The sequence below is a fragment of the Sciurus vulgaris genome, assembly GCF_902686455.1.
Source record: "Sciurus vulgaris genome assembly, chromosome: 4".
Taxonomy (NCBI): Eukaryota; Metazoa; Chordata; class Mammalia; order Rodentia; family Sciuridae; genus Sciurus; species Sciurus vulgaris.
The window spans coordinates 144,968,465-144,994,376 of record NC_136464.1 but is presented as its reverse complement, the minus strand read 5'-3'; the positions used below and the strand labels follow the sequence as shown (position 1 = coordinate 144,994,376).

Sequence of the window (25,912 nt, the reverse complement as noted above, 5' to 3'; positions counted from 1 at the left end):
ATAATTCTGTATACTTTTATTTGGTGATTATTAAATTTGATAGAATCTTTACAAACATAAAATAATGGATATATACTTGAAACATTACTTCAAAGTACTCTTAGGGCAGTCTGAAATTTTAAGTTGCCCTGTTTAACAAAAAGTGAGAGAAAAGACTTCTACAGTGAAGCTGCCTCTGAAAGGACCTGTATTTCTCCAAGTGTGTTCAGTGTGAGAATTCCGTTCTTTGGAAGTTCAAGGCCTGATTTATACCATAAATGACCCAAGGACATGTGAAAGGATTCTAACACTTGCACTTGAAACAGGAAGTGGTAAAAAAAACTATACACATTGCATTTTTAAAAAACAAATTTTAAAAAGCCTGTGTTCTTCTCAACAAAGTTTTGGAGGTACACTGAAGAATTAGTAATTGTTAAAAGGGCATGTCTAAACTTGCCTGACTGATAAGTAAAAAATACCCATGTTTATATTATAGATCTTATTTATAGGTATCCACACACTACTCAAGAAGGATAGGTGTTGATTAGGAAATGGAAGCTAGGGTTTAAGAGACGCCGAAGTACTCTCAACATTCTTATTCCAATACTTTCTAAACTCTGAGTTATAAAGTAGAATTGGTTGAGTGAAGCAAATAGATCTTCGTTAAGTCACCTGAACAGGTCTGGCCTAAGCAAATGTTATTTTTTTGTTTTTGTTTTTGTTTTCCCCTGTTTCCAAAAGGAATAGACACATTATTCTAATTTAAAACAGCATAGGCTCAGGGTAAAACCCCTGACTACTCACATGGTGGTCACCAGTAATGACAACAGGCAGTAATGCCCTCAGTTTAAATCCAGATGCAAAGCCTCCTACATGTTTTTCTGTGTTCTAAACAGGGTTCTGAGTGAAGGCCTCGACTTACCTGTCTTCAACATGCTGGTGCAAGTGAGGTCTCTCCATGGTGTGGAGGTACAGGGAGTCTGTTGTCTTAATCTGGCACGCTTGTATGCTCAGATACTTAAAAATGTGCACTTTGCCCTTTGTGCAAATCTACGGAAAAATTAATAAAGCCCATTCATCTTTCAATGACAAAACAAAATTTAAGTGCCAAATACATAACCACATATTTTACACAATTTTAGTTTAAGTAACACCCTAACAATGCATACTAAACTTGAACTTTCCAAAATGTGAGGATTTGGGGAATCATTTCCTACAAATTCTACTTTGACTAGGAAACCATGCTCAAGAAATTCCTGGCTTTTTAAAAAATTAAATTTCAAAATTCTAACAGATATGTATTTAAGTAGAGTGTAATAACAGATAACTAGCAGCATTCCAATTACAAAAGATGACACAGTACAATTATTTTCAATCCCATAAGAAAGCAATTAACAGTTTATAAATTATCGTAGATTTAAGAAGTTAAGTCATTTGAGAAAGAAACTTTAAAACATTTACACATGTACATCTGAAAGAACATATACTTCATATTGTTCTTATGCAGTTTCATATCTGAGCTTGAGCCCTGTCTCTAAACAATCAATAATAATATTTAAAGATGTTTAAACTCCATTTTGCAGCTAAGATTCAAACAAGGAACATATTGCCCCTTTTGTAAATCATATGTTCCATGAAAAAGTTTCAAATGTATGTACACATGATAAAAATCAAATACATAATTCTGGGGCTGGAATGATCAAAGAGTGAGCCAAATGCAAGTAAAGAGATCTGATTCTGCAAAAAGTAACTTAGCATAGTCTGATTCACCCAAGGTTTCATCTTTTCAGAGATGGCGCTTGCTTCTGATCGTGTCTAATAATACAGTATTATTCAGCAGAGAATGGAAGTGGCCGACCTGGGCTGGTGGAGACTGCAGGGGATTATTCTCAAGCAGCAACACTTGCAGCTGCTTCATCTCTCTAAAACAGATCGGAATCACCAGCACCTTGTTGCAGGAAAAGTCAAATTTTACCAAAGGAAGATCTACTAGTTCTAAAAGAATAGAAAGAAAGAAAAAAAAAAAAAAGAAAAAGAAAAAATTTCAGAAAGCAACCTAATCAAATGGCTAAACATTCTCAACTTCTTCTTAATGGGAAAAATATCACTTAGCATATCAAAAGCAAGTTACATGTCAGGAATATACGGTATGTATAACAATTTCACTAAATGGGAGAAATTTCACTGGGCTCTCTCTAATTGGTGTTAGTTCTGGTAAGAGCTGGAAACATTTGATATTTACAATGTCTATTGTTTAAAAAGTCCCTCCCCCTTTTTTTCCAGCAAAAGAATCATGCAAACCATGTCACACAGGATATGTTTGTGTTGCAACTTCAAACTGTTTTCAAGTAGCGCTTGCTAGCACATGAATAATATGTTAATTACAGAATATTTTTATCTATTCAATGTATCTGGGTTGGCATAATCCCAGAACTAATTTACATAAATAGGTTTATGTTTTATCAAATGTTATCTAATTTAGGATTTTTCCAGTGGGCCCTATAATTCTGATTTGATGAGGCTTTATTCCACTGCTTTTTAAGTCCTGTGGAGCTCTGCTAACAAGATGGAACATTATATTTAGCTTAAAATCCCCACCCAGGGGCACAGTAAACACTCAGTAATTTCAAGCATTCAAACCGACATTGGCAGCTGCTAGAAACGAAGTCAAATATATTCCACAGAAGCAAAGAAAGGCTGAGCCACGCCAGAATCTTGGGTGATGCTGGCAAATCACTGAGCACTTTGTGTGAGAGGCTAAGGGAGGTTCACTCCAGAATAGGACTCTAGCACTTTTGTTAAGGGACCGTTGGTACTTTAAAATATTCCAGCAGTTCCAAAGTGGAAGGAGGCAAGAACCAGATAAAGGAAAGGAACCAACCAATGGGGAGGAAGAATTCATACTCTCTCTCTCTCTCCTCTCCATCCCTCCCCACCATGCCTGAGGGTTTTTTACTTTACTTGGTTATACTGCTTAAAATTCCACCACCAAAGATTCCCCTAGTCAGAAGTGTCTTCTTCCCAGAATGCATCACGCTCTAGGAGTGGAAGGGACTTTCCTTCTTTCATACCTTAGTGAATGACTTGGTCTTAAGGAAAGAAGTGGTGGGAGTGAAATTTTAAAAGGAGGCAGGAACGTGTCCAACTCCCAGGTCCCAGAGTCAGGTTCATGATAGGTGAGTTATGTAGGAAAACTCAGAAAGTGTATTTTTAAAACCCAGACCCCTGGGCTGGAAGCCAAGGAATCTGTATTTTCGTATTGTCCTCATCAGTTCATTGTTCAAACACAGCTCTCAACCCCACTCACAGGAGGAAGAGCACCTGAGGCCACATTAGTCACGGAGGTTGTTTGGATGAAGAGGCTGTAAGTTGTGAAGTGGAGTGAGAGATAAGTGTGGAGGACTTGGAAGCACAGAAGTGAAAGGAAAAGGGTAATTCAGATGCAGCGCCGCCCCCTCCCCCCACTGCTTTGGTTGGTACTGGGAATTGAACTCGGGGTGCTTCAACACTGAGCCACATCCTCAGACCTTTTTATTTTAAGATAGGCTCTAACTAAGCTGCTCAGGGCCTCGCTAAATTGCTGAGGCTGGCTTTGAACTTGCAATCCTCCTGCTTCAGCATCCAAAGTCGCTGAGATGACAGGTGTGTGCCACCACGCCTGACTAGATGCCCTTTCTTCTTCTAGTTTCTAGAATGCTATGAAACAGGGGGATTATGATAGATAGATTCCTCCCAACTGCAATGCCAAGTGCTCACCCAACCTAGGGTGTCAAATCAGTGGCAGAATGTAAGGAGACTCCAGATCTTTGCCACTTAAAATGCAGACCCTGAAAGAGAGACTAGAGGGTTAAATTCATGGAATAGCAGGATGTAACTTACAGGAAAATTTGAAAAGGAATGATTCGAGAATGATGATTTTTCTTTCCTTTAGTTTCAATTTGGAAATGCTGAATTTCTGTAGAGTTTTGGAAGACCAGAACCCAACAGTTTCCCAGCAATAAAATGAGGGACTGCAAAGACAGTCCAAAAAAAGGTTCGAAGAAACAGAGAAAGATAAAGAAGAAAAAGGATGAAAGAGGAGGGGAGGGAAGGGGAGGGAGGACAAGAAGAAGGAAGAGGAATCCCATTTCTCTCTCTCCACTGCAAAGAGAGACAAGGAATGGCTATTTCAGCCCTCTCTGTTCATTCTTGTCCCAGAAAGAACAAAATATGGTCTCCTCATTGTAGTAGTTGTCTAAAACCACCACAAATTGATATGCATAATTAGGCCACAGAGTTCTCTTTTCTTTCCCTCCTCAAATTGAAAGCATATGAGGAGGGGTATCCAAAGAGGACACCCGTGTAAGTGACACGCACAGTTCCTGATGCACTCTGCCTGAAAGCATTACCAACCAATGCTGCGTCGTCAACAGAGCTCTCCGGAGTGAAGCATAAAGAAACTTGATATTCAGGAAATCGGTTTTTTTGTTTTTTTTTTAAACAAGGATTTTTCAAGAAACTAAAGGTGTAGCATTGAGCCTGTTTTTAAATTATCAAAACTGCGAAAACATAATTATAAAACGTGGAACAATTTGTGACTGACCTTTTTAGGGAAGGGAATACTTCTCAGGTGAGAGAATAAGAAGTGGCAAGAGAAACAAAAACCTAGATTTTGGAGGTGCACTTTTTCCCCGAACACCGCTAGACTATTACAGTCAACTGTAAAATGATGTCATTAATTTTTCCTTTTGGAAATTGGAGTTCAATTTTTTGTGATACTTTCACAGTGAGTGTGGGAGCTCAAATTTAAAGGAAAGTTTTCTTTCATGTGTGAAAATGGATGTGTATAAATTTGCTCCTTAATAAGAAATTTCCCCCTTGTAACTTGTCTAAGCCAAGAAAAGCTTTCATACATTCCAAAAATGTGACTGAATGCTGACAAAATGAAATATCACTATTTTCATATGAATTCATCTCAAGTAATAAATTAATAAATCTTACACTGAGATCTTTTCTAATTCTACGTCTTTAAAATACAAATCACCATGAGAAAGGTGGGAGGTGGCAGGTGAGCACCTGAATTTCCAGCCACCAAGCACCATGCATTTTGCCAAGTTCTCTTCCAGGATTCCATGAGCTATTTTCTTCCCTTGGAGAATGAGGCTGCTGAAGCCAGAGATCAAGATGCAGAAATAGGACAGTAAAAAATCAGGTAGCTCTCAAGTTGGTGCATTAATGTCAGGGGAAGCTGATACTGACCACTTCCCAATTCCTGCTTTTGATTTCAGGTAATTTTTTGTTTTATTTATTTTCTAACTTGTTCTAATTAGTTACACATGACAGTAGAATGTATTTTGACATATTATGCATATATGGAATAAAAATTCTCATTCTTGTGGTTGTATATGATGTAGAATTACATTGGTCGTGTAATCAGATATATATTTTTTTCCTCTAAATTTTTGTTTTAGTTGTAGGCGGACACAATACCTTTATTTTACTTTTTATGTGGTGCTGAGGATCATACCCAGGGCCTCATGCATGCTAGGCAAGCGCTCTACTGCTGAGTCACAACCCCAGCCCAATCAGATATATTTTTAAGTATATGTTTGAAATCGGGTATGTCTGGAGTCCTCAAACTAAAACTACGGAAACCAAGGTGATCTTTGAAAACCAGCATGTGTAATTCAGCCTTCTGATTCTCATCTATTCCTTCCTGACCCAGGCCCAAACCCAAATATGAAATCCACATCCACTACCCACAACAGGTCTGCGTTCAAGTTCTTCGTGGAACAACAGTTCTGAATGATTGTTATCTTTTACGTGAACCCTCACATACTGTACTGGAGGGACATACTGCAGAAGCCCACAGCTGCCAGAGGAAGACTATCTGAGGGACTCTGTTCATGCTCGGGGCCAGGGAGAGCCAAGTCTCAATACTAAGGCTATGGAGCCAGCATGGTGAAATTCACCAAAGCTACCACTGATAGATACCCTTTAAAAGATGAATGGATAAAGAAACTGTGATTATATATACACAATGGAATATTATTCAGCCATAAATAAGAATAAAATTATGACATTTGCAGGTAAATGGATGGAGTTGGAGAATATCATGCTAAGTGAAATAAGTCAATCCTAAAAAAGCAAAGGCTGAATGATTTGTCTGATAAGTAGATGATGATACATAACAAGGTGGGGTGGGGGAGGTAAGGGAAGAATGGAGGAAGGATGAATTGTGTAGAGGGAAACAAGGGTGGGGAGAAGGTGGGGGAAAGGAAATATAATAGAATGAGACAAATATCATTACGTATGTACATGTATGATTACGCAAATGGTATGATTCTACTTCGTGTACAACCAGAGAAATGATAGTTGTACCCCATTCGTGTACAATGAATCAAAATAAAACTACCACTGACCCTCAGGGTAGCACCGTCACCAAGAACCCAATCTGAACACTGGGGGTTCCCAACCAGGTCTCCCAGATCCCCATGGCTAGAAATCCTGCTAGCCGGGTTCTGCAGGATTCAGGTCTAAGCGTGAACCCTAAACTGTTGGCTTCATTTTCCAGAAGACCATACACCTATCCAAAAACAATCCATGCTGCTGCTGGTACAGACTGGCTTAGTCCCCCAAAATCCTAACCCTATATCAGACTATAAATGTATCTGGAGATAGGGCTTTCAATGAGGTCATTAGGGTTTATCCACTGGTGTCCTTGTTAAGAAGAGACTAGGACTCAGACACACACAGAATCTTAGACTTTGACTTCCAGAATTGAGAAGATAAGTTTCTGTTATTTAAGCCACTCAGTCTAGGGTTCTTTATACAGCAGCCTTAGCAGATTTATATGCCCCCACCCCACCCTCCACAGCTATAGATAGGGGAACGTTTTTATTATAGCCCTTGATTGAAGTTACAACTTGCACATCACTTTTCTGTTACCTGTATGTGAAATTCAAATGATTAATATTAATAGGCATACACACAAAACAAGATCCACCCTCTTCAGAGAAGTAAACCAGAAAAACAATAAATGTCTCCCATTTTCTTTGCCTTACCCTCCTTTTTTAAAAATCCTTACCTGGTGGCAAAACCTTTAGGTAATTCCTCCTGACGTTCAGCTCCCGGAGAGATTTGAGCTGGCCTATCTGTGGGGGCAGGGCTGTGATCTCATTGCAGCTCACGTCCTGCGCGGAAAGCCAGGGGAGAAACCATCAGCGCCTCTTCTCCCAGGAAATCAAGCACTGCGTGTGAATTCGCCTTCGGGAACTTAAAGAGCTACACTGGTGCACTTTTATCCTGGTCTCCAGGTCCCTAGCAAGTCAGACTCAGCACAGGGAAGAAAAAAGAAGTTTAGCTGTAAACACCCTAGGGGGAGGGGAAAAGGGAGAAAGGAAGGATGCTAATACTCCAGAGCTGCTTCTGCCACATGCTTCCATTTCATTCTCATGACAAACCCACGTGACAGTATTACTAGCCTAATATTTACAGATCAGGAAAATGGGGCTCAGTGGCCCAGGGCCTATAAGTGCCATCCGTGAAGGACGGGCCCAGGGTTAGGTACAACACCTCCTATCTTACCAAACCCTCAAGTTCAGGAATGTGGGTTGTTATGGTTTAGATGTGGTGTCTTCCAAATGCTGACATGTGAGATGATTCAAGAGGATTTGGAGAAGAAATGATTGGTTACAGTCTTAACCTAATCAGTAGATTATCCCTCATGGGATTAACTGAGTGGTAACTGCAGGCAGATGGGGTGTCCTGGAGGAGGAAGTGGTTCATTGGAGGTGTGGCTATGGAGTATATATTTGTATCTGGAGAGTGAGTCTCTCTGTGCTTCCTGATCACCAAGTGAGCTGGTTCCCTCTGCCACACTCTTTCTCCATGATGTTCTGCCATGGTGCCCCAAGGAGTGGAGCAGGCTTTCTATGGACTAAGACCTCTGAAACCGTGAGCCCTTAAATAAACTTTTCCTCCTCTATAATTGTTCTGGTCAGATCGTTTAGTTGCAGCAGGGAAAAGGCTGACTAAAACATGGACTTACTGTCTGGGTGCTTATTTATTTAAAATAGGGTTCTTACCAGATGGCTGGTGACCTCGCAGCTCATGAGCAAGACTGTGGGTAGGCGGATTTTGTCCTCTTTGCTTGAGAAGACTAATGCCTTATTCATCTTTAATGGAACCACGTCTTGACACACATAAAATGGAGGCCATGACGTGATAGTCTTACATATCCTTATTAGCTCACTGATCCCGTGCTGCGCTTCTCCCCTCCCCCACCACTGCTCCTCCTTCAGTCTGGACAGCACTATGATCTCCTGATGGGTTTCCAAGCATCACTCTCCTCCTCGGATCCATCCTTCACAGAGCTGCCAGGGCAGGTATCTCATTATGGTGTTCACCAGCTTAGATACCTGCAGAATGTTCCAGCATCTACAATGGGTCTGTCAGTTCCTCCATGCATCCTACACTCAAGCCATGGGATCCCAACTTGCAGTCTTCAGTGTGTGCCACAATTTAGTGGTCCCCCAACTTATTCATACTCTTTCCCTGCCTGATGTCCCCATCCACAATAATGTCATCTAGTCCCACCTACTCATCTTTTAAGAACTAATTCAAGTCTCAACCTCCTCTTTGAAACCATCCATGAGGTTCCCCTCCCCTCAGTCAGGTCACTCTGATCCAACGACTGAAAGATGGCCCACCCTTCCCTCTCAGGTCCCACAGAGTGTGTGTTATTGTCATTTGCTGGCTTACATGCTTGCCTTCCCCTTTAAGCCTGTGAGATCCTAGCAGAGAAAGATGGTGTCATTTTCACTCTGTCTTCCTGGTATCTAGCAGAGTGCCCGGCACAAAGCAGTGACCAATGAATGCTGAACGAACCTCTGAAATTCATTTATGCTGAGACTTCACGATACTGTGACTCCTTTTCCCTTGTGGCTGGGTGCCCGGGATGCTCCAACATACTCACTTAAATTCCAAGAAGGCCCTACTTGATATCAGAGATATCCAAAGAGAGAGTCAAGTTGTAAATGCTCTCCATAAGACCACGTTCTTATATTCCACTTTACGTTGGAACCTACAACCCAACCCCACTCACCTTCAAAAGGACCAAGGCCCGTGTACCAAAAATCCATTTTGCTTTCATTCAGATGAAGTTAACTCATCACTGACAAATTCCCTGAAGCCCCGGGACCCCTGTTAGACCAGAACTATACACTGTCAGTGGACCCCCACCCTCTTAACTATTTCATTTAAAAATCCTCAGGTGCCTGTCAGCGTCATCATGCTCAATGGATAAGAAGGAATAATATTGCCACTACTAAAAAGAGAATGATATTGTAGCCCAGAAGCCCGAGTGAACAGGATATAGTCAACCCACTGTAGTTTTCTGTCCTCAGCTGCTGGAGCAGAGAGGTAGGATGAGACAGGTTAGAAAATGTGGTGTACAAATTGCTAATTACCTTCAGAATGCAAAATAAGAAGGATTTATAATAACAGAATTAATCCAGGGATTATTAGGATAGGCAATGCTCACTTAGAGAAAACAATATTTCAAAAAAGACTAGGAGCATCACCCCCAAGCTGCTGCATTGCTCCTGGTCCAGGGAAGTCACACAAAATTTTAAGAAAAACACTCCTAGTGTTTAAAACAACAGAACTCCCTGAGCACACCTAAAAAGAGACAAAAACATCAGGGGAAGCCAGAATGGAATCAGAAGTTGGCACTGAATTATCACAGAGGTCAACAACCAGTCTTCATTGAAAGCTGTATCTTTCTTTGCCTAAACTAAACAAGAAATAAGCAAGAGCCACCAATCCATCCTATTTTAAAAGACACCAGTGGAACACAGGCAAGCCCCAGAAACACATGACAGCAAATCGTTCTGCTCCACTCCTGGCCTGGCCTGTCACTTGGGTGATGGTGCTGGTGGTGGAGGTGAGGATTGTTGGGAAGAATTAGGTGGAATCGTTTTCCATTTGTAGAGAGAATTTATGTTATTGGACTCTAAAATAAGTTTTTTAAAAAATTAAGTTTTATGAATGACAGCAGGAGAAAGACTCTTTACAGATCATGGAAACCATAGATTTTTGAATGTGAAACTGCCAATTTTCAGAGGTTTCAAGGGCACCATTTTTCTCCCAGAAAAATGCAGCATAAAGAGGAAAGCAAAAAGATAACCTACACAGCATATTCACAGCATGAAATCTCCTGACACGAAACTCACACTTATTCCATTTTTTAGCATGAACTATACATATATGTATGTATATACACCTTGCCCTTCACTGGCCATTCCTGGGTTGACCATGAAATCAAGGTAAGCCATCTCTCTAAATGTAAGCTAATGTTTTCCAACATATTTCTAACATAATGGCCTTATCAAAGAAAATCAACTTCTCTCACTTATATTTAAATACTCACCAGCATAGAAAAGAGTTATTCAATAGACTTACACACTTCACATAACAATAAAAACAAAATTTTCCATCTATAAGATAGGACATCTGTAGACAATTTGAAACACAAAGTCCACTTGTCTATTCACATGTTGAAGGATACAGGGTAAAAGCCAGATTATTTTAATAGTGCTCTGCATTCTTGGTTACTTCCTCCGCTGACAAAATAATGGGGGGGCATTGTCCTGGCAGATCCAGCCCACAAGGGAGACAGAGACTTTGCATCATTGTACAATCAATATTGCAGAAAACAGCGCAAAACTCTAATCCCCACAAGTCATTGAACCTTGTCAAATTTTAAAGAGATTATGAATTTCATCGCAAAAATAATACCCCATGGGTAATTATGTCTTAATTAGCTGGAGGAGGAGGAAGAAAGAGGAGATAATAGTCTAGGTGTCTGGGGATAAGAGTACAGTTTTGAAAATATGCAAGCAATATTTCTAGAATGGTCCCATTCTCTAGAACATTTTTATCCAAATTTAGTCGAGGACAAGGTACAGATTTTTATCTTGATTATTTGAAGAAGATAATATTTAGGAGAATAAATTTTAAAAGTAAACAATGCTAATGCCTCACACTTCTGCAGTTAGTATTTGTCATGTTATAAATTCCAGGCTTGCTCACTTAATAATCAAATGAATTACTTTTGAATTTTCTATTACACCTAAGCTATGTCTTTGGAGAACAATTATTCCAAGCTTCTGTGAAATAATATTACCACATATTTAATGTTACCACATTACCAATAAACAAGTAGATCAAAAAGAATCATGAACATGTTATATTTATCAATTTTATACTTTTTGATAGAGAAAATAAATCTAATTATCAATAATATCAATACTCAAGCTTAAGTTTTTCATGGACCAGTCTGTCCAACTTTGTTATTCTCATTAAAAAAAAATAGAAAATTCTAACTAAGATTCAAACTCTACTTAATTACTGGTTTGAACAACATATTTTAAAACAACCAAAAGAAAAGACTTTGGAAATCAAGATTCTCTCCTCATCACAATAATGGAAGTCTCTAGAAGTGGTAAGTACGGGTTGGAGAGTAATACACTTTTGTTACTAAGTACAAATTGCTAATCTACCTTCAGAATGCAAAATGAGAAGGATTTATAATAACAGCATTAATTCAGGGATTATTAAGATAGGCAATGCTCACTTAGAGAAAACAAAATTTCAAAAAAGACTAGAAGTGTTTTTAAAGCAGGGACATCTAACGAAAACCATCATAAACACTGTGTCAAGATGATCTTGGTTACAGCAGAGTCTGGGGAACCCAGGCCACAGTGTGGAGTTGCAGGTGGTCTCTCATAAGCAACCTTGCTCTGACATTCAGATTTTTAAAAACTTGGTGCGCTACTAGCCTAAGTAGAATTTTTGTAATAAATTCTGATGATTCCATTTAATTGATGGAATACAATACTCTGACAGGAAATGCAGGCTACTAACAACTCGCCTCCCATCATGTATCCATGTCCCTCCATAGAAATCCCCTCAGTGTGGCTTCGTGTGCAACGTTAGGTATCACTCACCTTTTCTGTAAAAGGTGAGCTCTGAACATCAGGAAGACCCATTTATGATAGCAGAAATAATGAAAAGACTTTGGTTGAAACACAGATACTTTGGTTTTGTAGCAATGAAAAAAGAAAAACTTATTGCTTGGAGGTCAGAATTTTAAAAAGTGGGGGGTAAGGGAAGAATTGAGGAACTTTGGATTGTGTAGAGGGAAATGAGGAGAGGGGAAGAGATGGGAGGAAGAAAAGAGAGTGGAATGTAACAAACATCATTACCCTATGTAAATGTATGATCACACAAATGGTGTGACTACATCATGGACAACCATAGAAATGAGAAGTTGCACTCCATTTGTGAACCATGAATCAAAATGCCTTCTGCTGTCACCTGTAACTCAATAGAACAAACAAGAAAAAAAGAACGCATTGGTCAAAACAGTAAGTTGTTGAAAATGAGTATGGCTCTTTTTTCAAATATTGATAATTTTATTTTCCAGGTGGGCATTTTCGAAGGAAAAAAAAAAAGAACTTTAAAAAAGAAGAAAAATCAAAGTGTTTGTTTAAACATAAACCACCTTCCAGCAACCTCTAGTCTGATAAACCATCTCAATACCAGCACCTCTCTCCAGTATAAAACTCTACTTCACACCCCTCCCCACACCCACAAACCCAGGCTCCACCCTGCTCCTGTTCCTAGCAAGCCCCAGGTTTCCTACTGTCCCACAGGAATCACAGATGTTAGGAGGCATCCGAGGGATCAGGAATGGCCAAGTGGTTATGGAGGACACCTGCGTTTACCTCTCCATTACATGCCACAGAGTTTGGGATGTTATGCATAAAAATAATCAAGAAGATTTTCCTCAGAAGCTGCTCAATACCTGATGGGTCTAGAATCTATCTTTGAATTCAAATTCCCCACACTACCAAATATTTCATGAAAAGTGAATAACAAATAGTGTGTCTGTTGAGGGCCAGGAAACACCTTCCAACTCATTATCACTTGAGCCAGGTCTTCTGAGCTTTTGGTTGTCAAAGTAGGTTTCTAAATCAGTGACATTTTGTTCTCTTACGTGAAGGTCAGAGCTAAAAGACAGGATTTTCACACACTGCGAACTGAGAAAATCCAAACAATGGTTGGAGCCCTTATGGACTTCACATAAAACCAATGAAAAAACTCCTCGATCTCTGGCAAGCGCCCCACAAAATGTTCTCAGTTTTACTGTGCTCTGACTTAGTGTGCTGGTCTTCACAGCTGTCTGTTACCTACAACCTGTGGCATTGAGACAGCACCTCTCACCAAACATCTCATCCTTCTCCTAGATTCCTCCGTAAGAGCCAGGTTTCCAATATGTTCAGAAGGATTGGGCAGGTAAAATAAAATTTAGTCAACATGGGATAAAACTATAGACCCTACCTGACTTGATTCCACAGTAAGAAAACTTTCCAGCACAGGTGCCATTACTATGGACTCCACGGGAAGAAATCACCAACTGCTTGCAGCCTAGCTAAGGTGACAGTGGCTGCACTGTGTTGAGGACCTTTTTTTATCTTTACTTTTTGCAGTCCTGGGGAATGAACCCAGGGCCTCACACACATTAGGCAAATATTCTACCATGAAGCTACGTCCCCAGCTCTGTGGTATGAACTTCAACCAGACAAACCTGCTTCTGACCCCAGGTCGCCACATAGCTTTGGGTACATAATTTCAAAACTGACAATTTGTCTAAGAAATGTAAAAATGATACAGGCCTTGCTGGGTTACTTTCAAGATTCTATGAACTATTCCAAGTCATGTCCTAGCAGACTAACTAAAATAAGGAGGTACTCAGTACATGTTAGCACTTTACCTCCTCCCCTTACAGAAAGCAGACGTAGAAACAGGCTCACAAAGCAACACAAACGTACACTACATTCATAAGATGAGAGCAGGTAAGAAGTCATTTGGAGTGGCCAAGGTCAGAAAGTTGTACATTATTCCCATCAGAAATGACCCTCAAAGAACCAGCTCCAGAAAGCTAAGATTCCACAAGATTTGCACCCACAGCAATGTGGACACACCACCTGGCCAATCTTCTTGGTTCAAGAAGGACATCTCCTGGGTGGCTTCTTCATGGGAAGAGAATGACCACTTTTTGACATTTCCTGGACAACATCAAATGGCTGGACAAGACTTGACTGTACTGGGAATGCTTTTTGTTTTAAGATTCTTACGTAACTGTGATATAACTAAAAAGGTAAGATAATGTTCTCCAATTTTATTCCCTGCCCAAGTAAGAAAGGACAACTCTTTTCCTGTAGATGGCAAGGTATTCTGGTTTGGTTTTTCAAGTGGATGTTCACTTGAATGTTCATCCACACTTGGAAGAAAAGAGTTTACAAACTCAGTTTGAGGTACTCTGACTCTGATGTAGAATTAAAAAACATCTTTTTCCAAAATAACACACAATGCTGAGAGAAGGATAAACTGGGTCACTTCCTCAGCATGGGGAGCACTGAACTCAAACATTCTGCCCTGCGTGGAGAGCTCATGATTCTGTTAATAAATTGGTAATATATGACTACAAAGCAAAAGTTTCCTGCTGTAATTCAAGAATTGCTTTAAGCTCTGCAGGGGATTTTTTTGTTCCAATTGATAACTAAAAATAATCTGACATGGTAACCTATAGTAACACTACTATTTTAAGCAGATATCAAAGATAAATGAGAATGGATGGAAAATAATCTTTTTTTAGTCTGTGACCTTAACCAAGGCCAGTCATTCCTTGTGGTTAAATAATGTCAACTTATTAACTTTCGGCTACTTCACAAATAAATGCTTTTTACAAAGAGCACACTTGCTCAGACACAGAGGGCGGCAGAGAGGGAACTGCAGGCTTGAACAGAGCCATCTCTGGTCATGCCTGGTGGTTACTGGGCACCAGAAATGTGGCTGTTCACTCTGCGATGTGCTGTCAGTGTAAAATGCATCCCGGATTTCAAAGCCTTGGTGTTAAAAAATAAATAAAACATCTCAGTATGTTTGATTTGTGTAACACAAAGTAGTAATATTTTGTCTATGTGGAGTCAAATAAAATACTATTCAAATTAACTTGCTTCTTTTTACTTTTTAAAATGTGGTCACCGGTACATTTAAAATTCCATCTGCTGTTTACTTTTCCACTGGACGGTGTTTGGCAAAGGTATTTCAGCTTAGGTGACCACTTAGCAAGGGTGACCTTCCACACGTTGCTGTTACTCTGATCTGGGTTTCATCATTTGATCAAGGGGTCAAGTGCTTGGACTACGTAGCTTTTACAATCACCTATGGAGTTAACATCTGAGAATTCCAGGGGCCAAGAGTTAGTGCTGGTGGGGAAAAGTCACAAGACCTGAGAGAAGACAGCACGGTAACTAAGACGCAGGGCACCTCGCCAGAGCAGGGCTCAGGACAGGGACCTAAGAAAAGCTCAGGGCAGCCCTGAAACCAGCAGCTCGAGTGAAGAACCCTGTTCTTTCTGACTTAATTATATGCCTTCATATATTGTGACCTACAAACTTATTTGCAGATTATTTCTTTGGATTAGCCATCATTTTTCATAATTTATATATAATCTGAAAAAAAAAAAAACTACAATGTGATAACCTATCAACCTCAGGAACTATTAATTCTGCAAACTTCAGGAACTATAAACTACAGGAAACTTATAAATTTCAGGAACTGTGTCACAGCAAAGCCACAGCTGCTAGTGTCATGTTGCTCCACTTAGTGTCTTGTGGATGTGGTGTGTTCGATGCTTAGTCCCCAGTGTGGTGGTATCGAGAGGTGGTGGAACGTATAAGAGGTGGAGTCTACTGGGAGGTGGTAAGGTCACCAGGGGCACTGCTGTCAGAAGGGAGTGACATGGTTCTCCTGAGATCCCGATAAACTCCCATGAGAAGCTGCTATGAAAAGCAAGAGTGGCCCCTCCCTGCTCTCCAGTTTCTCATGTCACCATGAGACCTGTCCCTCTGGCATTTGCTCCCACCATGATGCCACCAGCTGTGTTGTGATGCAGCTGAGAGGTCCCTCACCAGAGGCAGAGTGCATGAGGATGCCTGATCTTGACCTTTCCGCCCCTGAAACTGGGAGCTAAATAAACTTCTTTTCTTTATAAAGTGTCCCATCTTGGTTATTTTGTTATAGCAATGGGAAATGAACTAATAGAAGCTTCTCCTTACTCAACTATAGCAAAAAGTCTTTCTGAACACCCTGACAGGTCATGATCAGTCAACAAACAAAAAGAGCATCTTAGAAATCAGTAACATACCAACTCCATTAACTGTTTGAGCTGACCTATCTCTTCTGGTAGTGATCCAAGTTTGTTGTTACTTGCGATTAAGACTTTGAGAGGCAGACCACACAGGCAGGCAGGCAGGGCAGACAGCTGATTTCGACTGTAAAGACAATACAACAGAAACACACATAAACAGAAAGGCCACTTCATACTATCTGTGAACACACTTTTAACAAGAAAAGAAAAAGAAGTGATCTGAGAAGATATTTTTCCAAATACAAAAAGTCCAATACATTTTCTGTGTCCATAATTACTCAAATTACAAATACAGAAGAAAATGAAATGCATTTTTTAAAAAAGAATGGGGGGGGGTGGTGGTGGAAAGAAACAGATTGGATAACAAGTACAAAAATGAACTTACATAGGAAGGATAAATTCCAGTGTTCTATATATAGCACAGTAAGGTGACTAGAGTTTACAATAATGTATTTTATATTTCAAAATAACTAGAACGAAGAGTTCAAAGGTTTTGAATGCAAAGAAATGACAAACTTTTAAAGAGGGGAAACACTAACTGCTTTGATTTGCTCATTATACATTACTTACATGTACTGAATTATCACACCGTATCCACCAAATGTGTACAATTATTTTGAGTCAGTTATAAATATTTATAATGGCCAGTTCTAAGAGATGCAAAGATATTGGATCAATGCAATATAGAAAATCATCCATATTTGTGTGTAAGTCACTTTTTTCAATCTCTTCCCCATACCAAGTCCTTTTCCCAGCTACCAAGAAAAGAAAATTCTCAGTTTTCCTGACTTATTTTCCCTGCCATTCTGCTGATGAAGCAATGCCACCCAGTGAAACACCTAAAAATCTGTACATCTTGTGGCTGCAATTATTTAAAACTTCTTTGTATTTGTGCACACATGCATAAAGTTTCAAATGGTTGTATCCTCTGTGTGTGTGTGTGTGTGTGTGTCTGTGTGTTTGTGTGCATGCGTGTTTATTGGGATGCATATCTGTTTATGTGTAAAGAGGAGAGACAGATTAGAAACACACCTATATATTACCAGTGGTCATTTTGGGGTATGAGTACAGTAGGTAGTCTCTTTCCTTTAGTATATTTTGCTGTCTTTTACAAAATTCCTACAAGAGCTTTTGTAACCAGCAAAGAAACATCTTCATAAGATAAATACAATCAGATATTTGTTGCATGGGTCCATCTGTTTGAGAAAACTCACTGTGATGTATATTTTGTGAGCACTTCTCTGTATGGACGCTTAACCTAAAGGCATGTCTAACTAATGGGTTCAGAAAATGCAGGGGCTGAATTATAAAAAAGATCCATTCTAATCTGGGCCTTCTGCCAACACCCAAATATCACTCCTATTCCAGGTACCCAATATCCAGATATTTAGTTTTGGGGAAGAAATGGTATAGCCATATCTTCACTCCATTGCCCAGATAAAAACAAACGAACAAACAAACAAAAATAAAAGCTATTTCTGGAAGGAGAAGAGCTTTCTCCATAAAAGCCTAGCAGAGGGAGGGAGGAGACTGAGAGTCCTCCTGGGGCTTCCTGGCACTGGAAGGACCAGCTGGTTCTTCACTTCCCTCGTTGCTGGGCTCCACTGACATTCTCCTGGTCACTGGGAGCAGTGGAGGGGGCACTGGGGCCACCATTCTGCCACTCTGTCTTTTCACACCCTTTCTGCTGTCCTCTCTAGCCTGTGGGGACCCAGTGGGACTTTTTTGGCTGGATGAGGGCTCTTTCTGGTACTCGGCTGATAGGGCTTTCAGGTGCCAGAATAAGGCCCTGTAGGTACGAGCTCTGGAGAAGAGAGCTCAGTTTATTAAAAGACAGCAAGTAAACAATCCAAAATATAATTTGTGGCTATAAAATAGTTACAAATATACCATTTCACAAAATGAGGACTGGCAAATGAAAATGTTAATTTATCAAGGCCATTCTATTATCTTTGGAGCCATATTTAAATTTCCTCCTAAAGAGTGGATCATGGGAACGGAGATTAGTATTTTCAGAAATTTCTACATTCCTGTTACTACAGGATTAACAACTACAGGTTGAGAAATTCCTTCTGCTTTTTTTGCTTGGAAATGCAGCATGCAACTATTCCCAGGCTCATTCCCTTGATGCAGGCATTTAATCGGATTAGCAGATCTGGGATTGGGAGAGTCATTCATCATAGCAGTCGAGGCAATGCAACAAACAACAGCTCTACTCACTCAGGCTTATTCTTTCTGGAATTCTTCCAGGGTGGACACTAATTTAATAAAATAAAAATTCAGCCTGTGGTCTCTTTCATGGGAATGAGTGCTATTTACATGAAAAGCTGCTGAAGGCGCAGGCGCAGTGTCTCTCCCACTGGTGCCCCAAACTGGTGTCCTCCTAGACACCGAGTTAATTAATTACCTGTGGACCTAGCAAACCCACCACGCCAAGAATTTCATCATAACACAAGATGCCCTAGACCTGGGGCAGACTCCTTCCACCTCATCCATCTGTTCCCTCAGCCTCTACTTCATCTATTTTATCACAGGATGTTCCTGTATTTCTTGCAACTTCCCTAATAGAAAAAGGAAATACAGATGCATACAAAACCCATCAGTTCTCCAGTGAATATTTATAATGGAGAGGAGAAACTGCATTCCCTTTAATCCTGAACCCACTCCAGACCACATCAGCAGCCTTTGCTTTCTGAAACCACTCATCTGGCAGCAATTTTTCTCAAGCAAATAAGTGCCTCGGGCCGCAATCTACTTTCCTACCCCCACTTGTCTCCTGTAGGCTTCTGCTATAAACAGACCCTACGCAGAAAGAACGTTTAAAAATAAGGCCATATAGCATCTGATAAGGTAACGGTCAGTATTTATTTTCAAACTTGCCTTGAGTCACATCGAAAAGCAACATTTATTTATTTTAAATTTTCACTCACTCATTACAAAAGAGGAAATTTGTAGGAAAAAAAAAAAAAAAGGCTATTCGTTTAGAAGTATAAATTACAGATTTGGTCATGGTGGCCTGAGATTTTTTGCCCTCACCAGGGAGGAGCCTGCCCATCTACTCTTGCTGACACTGGAACCTGCCCTGTCTGGGCAGAGGCTGAGCTGGGTAGGAAAGGGGAGTGGAGGGGCCTTTACTGGATCCATGTTCACTGCTTAAGGCTTTGTCTTCCACCTTTGTCAGTGGAATGGTTCCCAGCTACATTTGTCTATTTCCTCATCTCAAGATGCAATGAGGTAGCTCGACGTAACTAAACATTTTTGGTCACCTAACTAAACATTTTGGTCTCTTAAATTCAAGTATCAGTGTCCCTCACTTAACTCTGGAATTAATACATTTACAAGGTAAGTCACTTTTTATCGTTTGACCTTAAGAGTTTATTTTAATGTGTTTTATCGATGGCACTTATTAACATTTATATTTTGAGACTCAATGTTAGTATCTGACATTTTTTATTAGTGGCTTATCAAATGCTTATTTTCCTTAAAATGTGTAAAGATAGAGATGTGCTATATTATTATATATGATTTTATTATCAGGATACAATACATTTTAAAAAAATTCTACAAGAACGTACCTCTTTATTTTTATTTAATGGAATGTAAAATTCACTTAGAAAATAATTTGTAGAAAAATTTCTGTAACAGATTCACCTACTCCACTGGCTGCATGGTATCACAGAAAGGACTCCAGTTATGGAATCAGAAGTCCTGGGTTCAAATTCCACCTTTGCTATAAATCACCTTTCTGACTGTGAGCAAGACATTTAATCTCTTTGGATTTGTTGGCTAGAGAACAGATAATAAGACTTACTTAATGTGAAATTATGGATACAAAAGTGCTTACTCCAATACTAGATACAGACTGAGCCATCCATCCCCAACCAATAACATGGCAAGGTACTAGAAACGTGACCCAGAAGAGCATGCGTGTGCTTAGCTTCATTTCATTTACTAATTTTTTTATGACACTTCCTAATTGCTGAAATTTCAGTTACTTTTAAAATATAGATTCATGTTTCACTCATTGAAAATATCTACCAATTAAAAATAAAGATGACTGCTCAAAGACATGCTGGGGAGAACCAGGCTGGGATATAACCTTTCAGGCCAAAACAAGCAAAATACCAATTTCCGATCTGGATAACCAAGACTAGAATATACACATAATCATATGATTGTTTCCCTTCTGACTTCTCTAATTCCAGGATCCCATCGTTTCTCTAAGAACATGAGAATACCCAGGAGTCGCCATCTCTATTTACTACTTGGTTTTCAACAAACAGTAACAGACATAAGGACATGGGGTCATTAACCTTCAAAAAACCCCGAGGACACAGGGCCACAGGGAAAGCAGGGCACAAGTCCCTCAGCCAGGACGCTTGGCTCACCCAGCAGAGAGAAGGGAACTAACACTGACCACATGTAGTAGTCACTGTTTTGTTTGGTTGAGTCTCTGCTTGCCATCTGACCTACAGTAAACAGCAGTTAATCTCACTTGGGCCAAGTCAGTTTCCCCTTCCACTGGCTCCTTCAGCTATTTTTGTTTTTATGTTATTTTGTGCACACCCTATTTACCTTTCATTAAAAGCAGAGTAACTTCTTTTACTGTTTTGCATATGACACCTGTTAGCTGTCCCCATACACACACACACAGAGCAGTGAACAATATCCATAGAGAACCAGTTCCTTTTTCCTGCTTAGTCCATTCTGAAAAGTCCACCCTGTGAAATGTCTCACCCTTGTTTCCCCTAATGACCGAGCACTTCCCTCCCATGCCAGCCCTCCCCCTCCATTCCCACCATCTTTGTGTGACTGAGACAATAACTGCCACCAAGGACAACAGCTTTGCTTTCATGGCCTGGTGACATTTTGGTCCACTGTAATTTTATGTTACTAAGTGAAAATCAAATTGAGACTATCTTTATGCTTCACTGCACAACTGAAAAGTAATATTTTATACATGTTTTTAACACTGAATTTTATTTTTTACTTGCCAATGAACCTTTATTTTACAAATTTATTTATTTATTTATTTATTTATTTATTTATTTATATGTGGTATTGAGGATCGAACCCAGGGCTTCACATATGCCAAGCAAGTGCTCTACCACTGAGCCATGACCCCAGCCCCCTGAATTTTATTTTTAAGTTATTGTTGTTGTTATTTGGTGCTTGGCCTTGAATTGCGGGATTCCTGTACACTAAGCATGCACTCCAACCATTATGCTGCACTCTCAGTCCCACAGCAGAGATTTCATTGAGAATATATGGCCGCACTGAGACTCAGAGCCCAAATTTAACTGTGACAGCAAGTAAACTAACTACAGCCCCAGTGTGACAGCCACTGGGAAACTTAAAATGTTCCAAAACTATAAACATAGTCCCATTGTTTCAACTGAATCATGATCAGTTCTCAAAAGCCACCCCAAACAAGTTCGCTCTCCACGCATGTACACGCTGTTTTGAGAAAATAAAGGACTAGAAATGAGAACTCTAAGACAAGCCAGCGACAAAGAGTGAGGCCACAGGGAACACGGGCAGATCTCTGCAACAGCTGTCCCACTGCATTTTTTTCTGTGCACACCCTCACCATATTTGGCTACTGCAACTAAACTGTTTCCCCACAGTAACAGCCTATTGGTCTCCTCTTGAGTAAAAATAAGTGATTACTTAAAATATTTCAGTTTTCAGCATGCCTAACAGCTGGCAACCATTGCCACCAATGTCTATGGTTATATTTCAAAGGACTATTACTGATAACTTGCTACATCTCAGTTACTTTCCTTCATTTCTTCTAAGAATACTTTAATTTCAAAAGGACCAGGCCTATGTGGTACTCTACAAACTCTTACTTAAAATTTCTTCATTTAAAATGCTTAAAAATCAAGGCGATGTTCAAAGAAAACATGCAATGCCAGCAGGAATATTAATTTATCAAACTGCTTAGAAGACAACAATGTAAGTTTGGGGTTTTAAGTGTTAAGACTGTGGCAGCTGAGCCCCATATCCAGAGAAGTACCACTGTCTTCAACGATGGTGCTGGCACACAGGATACCAGCCCTAAGTGGCTGAGAAAGATTGTCTTGGCACTGGTGACTACTCCCACTTTTTGGACCTTTGTTCCAGGCAGAATAGATTCTTCCTGTTACCAGGAAGTTACCCCTACCTTCTTTTTCCATACCAGCCTATCAAAGTTAAGGGGGAAAATGTGTGTGTGTATATATATATATATTATATATATATAAAATATATATATGCACATGTTTATTTTTTATTGCAACCTTTTTCCCCCACCAAAAAAAAAATGTGGGATATTGAGACTGACTTAAATGAACACAGACTACTCAGATCAATTTTTACCCAGGAACGCTGAGTTAAAAATATTTGTAACAAAAATTAAGATGCCTGAATATTATTGCTAACCATTTGAACCCAAGTGCCTGTCCATCTTTTTCCAGGAATTTTTGAAGACATAATGTAGATTCACCTGCATGAACATTAGCATGTCCATCTTCTTCTTCTTACTTATCCTTCCAAGGAGGGGACTCCTCAGAGAGCTTCTATCATGTAACAGCTACTATGTTCTTCTTAACTGCTTTGATATTTTTACATACCCAGAGCACATTCTCTTCACCAGTACCACAGGACTCACTTACTTTACTCAGATACAGAATCTTTTACCACAATTTTTCTTACCCCATATTGTATCTGCATATGTAACATATAACAAAACTTGATTCAACAATTTAACAAACATTTCTTGAGTACTTACTATACATAAGGCACTGGGCTGGCATTCAAACAAATATTTTATTTATATTCACAACAATCCATAACATGTTAATACTCCATACTGTCAAGGCACAACACTGACACTGTTCAGAGAATTCCAATAATTTGCTCTGTGGTGGCTGACTAGTGAGTTGCTCTGTGCTACAGGTTTAAAACCAGGTAAGTGAGCTTCAGACCAAAGTCTGTGGTCTCCCATTCATACGACACAAACTTTCCTCATTTTCTCTGGAATAAAAAGTGTGGGTGAACCAGGAAAACAGCAGGAGGAGGGCAGAGAATTCCCAGCAAGAGGTAATGCAGAAGCTGGACTAAAAACTAATGGTGGATTTATGCAAAAAGGGATAGAAGAAAGTGGTCAAAAATAATTTAAGGGATCAAACTGGGATTTCTAGACAAAAACAGGAGAAGCAGAAACAGAAACATGAGTTCAAGATATGCTCTTTTGGAATTCTAAGACGTCAACTGGACATCTAAGAAAGAATGTTAGGCAAGGGGGGACTGAGGGCTGGCATTCAAATAAGTCAAAGGGATGAGGAATAAATTTAAGATCCACAAGGCATGAGGTCTGAAAGAAGATTTAAGGATCAAAGCTTTCAACCACTCCAAATTGAGGTGCAGGAAGACAAAGAACATCCAGGAACAGAAAAGAAACAAAGAGGCAGATAAGTGACTAGGATAGTATGTGACCAAAGCCAAGAAAGGAAGAGGTCGTGGTGGCCAATAATGAAAAGAAATACCATGATTTCCTACACCTTCCGGGTGCCTGCTCTATTCAAGAAGATATGACATGCATATGAATCCTAAAACTCCACCACTAACTATCAGGTAGCATCACTTTGAGCTGCTATTCCCTACATCCTACCTGAACATGGATGGTATATTTTTAAAGTGCTCTAGCAACAGATATTTTCTACTGGGTTAAGTTTAAAAAATCTGCTAACTCCAAAAGATTAAAGAAGAGAGACTTCCTTTCTGGATCTTATCATGTAAGTTGGGACAAAAGGATTCCATGTTGCTCCTGAGGATTCTTTACTTCAGTGCCTACAGACCCGGGCACCACTGTCATGAGTCGTCTCAGTAAAGAGACCCTGGTACCCTCCCATCACAGTAGTCTCTTTCTAGGACTCATCTACTAGAGGGACCACCTATCATAACACTTAAATTCCCTGAAGATCACCCCTCAAATCACTGGCCAAGCAAAAGCCAATGCCAAGCTCTTGAAGCATACAGGACCCTCCTCAGTCCCAGCCCCACCACCCATCCCTAGCATTTAGGATACAGGATTTAAAAGGAAGAGTCGACAGACTAAATGTCAGTGCACTGTTTTTCCTAACTATTATTCTATTCAAATAGTTCATGAAGTTGCATAACTCTTACAGGTGATGATATACATTAGAATTATTGAGTTATCAGGAAAACTTGTGAATGATTTCGAAATGGGCGGAAAAACTGCTGAGTGTCTAGTCCAGTGCACCCTTCTCAGTTATCTCTGCCTAGACATCAAGGGTTAGGGCAGAGGAGATGCAAACCTCCAAATTAAAAAGTTATACTTAGTGGATTCACTAGATTCCATCACACAACACTTAAGAGACTACACATACTTGTTTTCAAGTACATGTGGAATATTTATAAAGTCAACTATGCAAGGCTATAAAACAAATCTTAACCAATCTAAAGAACCTATAGCAAACAGAAAATGTCTCTGAAACACAGAAATTAAATTAAAAATAAATTTTAAGACATAAAAAGAAACCTGTTCTATACAAATTTAAAACTCATAGGGTAAAGAAATAACAGTGAAAACCAGAAAAGATTTAGGAGTGAAAATAAAAACAAAGAAACAAACAAACCAAAAACACTTCTTGCTATGGTTTGGTCCATGTGTTAAAGGCTTCCTCCTCAGGGTGGCACTATTGAGAGGTGCTGTGGACTTTTAAGAGGTAGGTGGGGCCTTATGGGAAGTTCTGAGGTCATGCAGCCTTCTCCTGCCTCTCTGTTTCCTAGCTTTGAGAGGTAAGACCAGATCCACCACTTCCTTTTGCCATGATGTGCAGCCCTCACCAAAGGCCCCAAACTATGGGGCTGCTGGTCTTGGACTAGAAACTCCAAAACTTTAAGTCCAAATAAATCTTTTCTCTTTATAAGTTAATTGCCTCAGATATTTTGTAGTAGTAACAGAAAGCTGACTATAACATTGCATATCAAAACTCTGAGTCAGTCAAAGCTCTATGTATAGGGAAATCAATGCCTCAAATGTTTCTGTAAAAAAAAAAAAAAAAAAAAAAAAAAAAAAGAAAGAAAAAGAAAATAATTGGAAGTCAATGAGCTAAATATCCCAAACTCTGGAAATTAGATAAAGAGTAAGTCTATAAGAAAATGAAGGAAAAATAATAATAGATAAGATAAAAAAAATGAAGTAGAAAATAGAGAACCAACAAAATAAAATCAAAAGCTGGTTTAAATACACCCCCCCACATACACACACAAATTAAAACAACTTCTGAAAAATGAATGAATAAGAAGAAAATGTACAAATTTAGAGTTTTAGGAATAAAAAGACATAGTAGCAACTTTAAAATGGGAAGATTTTCTCTTGTTTAAATACTTAAGGAATTTTACTTAACAATGATTTTCATAATTTTGAAACTGTTCTACAGGGCATGGAACTCAAGGGAGATGGTGTTCAATACAACATAGGTGAAGGGGCTTAGCAAACTTTAAAATATCAAAGACATGCATCCCACTTGTTTCTATTGTTTATGAAATAGGGTGGCTTAGGAATAAGTCACGTTCCTGTTTCCTAAAGACTAAAGACTATAGAAGGCCTCAGACATAATGTTACAATAGCTCAACCCAATTCAGCTCTTAAGTGGTGGCAGT

The 25,912-nt window shown here is 39.5% G+C and overlaps 1 protein-coding gene across 5 annotated transcripts in view; it reads right to left on the bottom strand.

Moving 5' to 3' along the window:
* The window catches only part of LRCH1 (leucine rich repeats and calponin homology domain containing 1), a 184,584-nt gene that overhangs the window by 59,071 nt on the left and 99,601 nt on the right, over window positions 1–25,912 (bottom strand). For all 5 annotated transcript variants that reach the window (XM_079136983.1, XM_079136986.1, XM_079136985.1 and 2 more), the window contains exons 3-6: window positions 16,238–16,364; window positions 7,046–7,151; window positions 1,838–1,974; window positions 902–1,029 (exon numbers count right to left, since the gene is read on the bottom strand). In XM_079136983.1, the coding sequence (XP_078993109.1) occupies window positions 902–1,029; window positions 1,838–1,974; window positions 7,046–7,151; window positions 16,238–16,364 (498 nt within the window). The remainder of the gene's footprint in view (window positions 1–901; window positions 1,030–1,837; window positions 1,975–7,045; window positions 7,152–16,237; window positions 16,365–25,912) is intronic.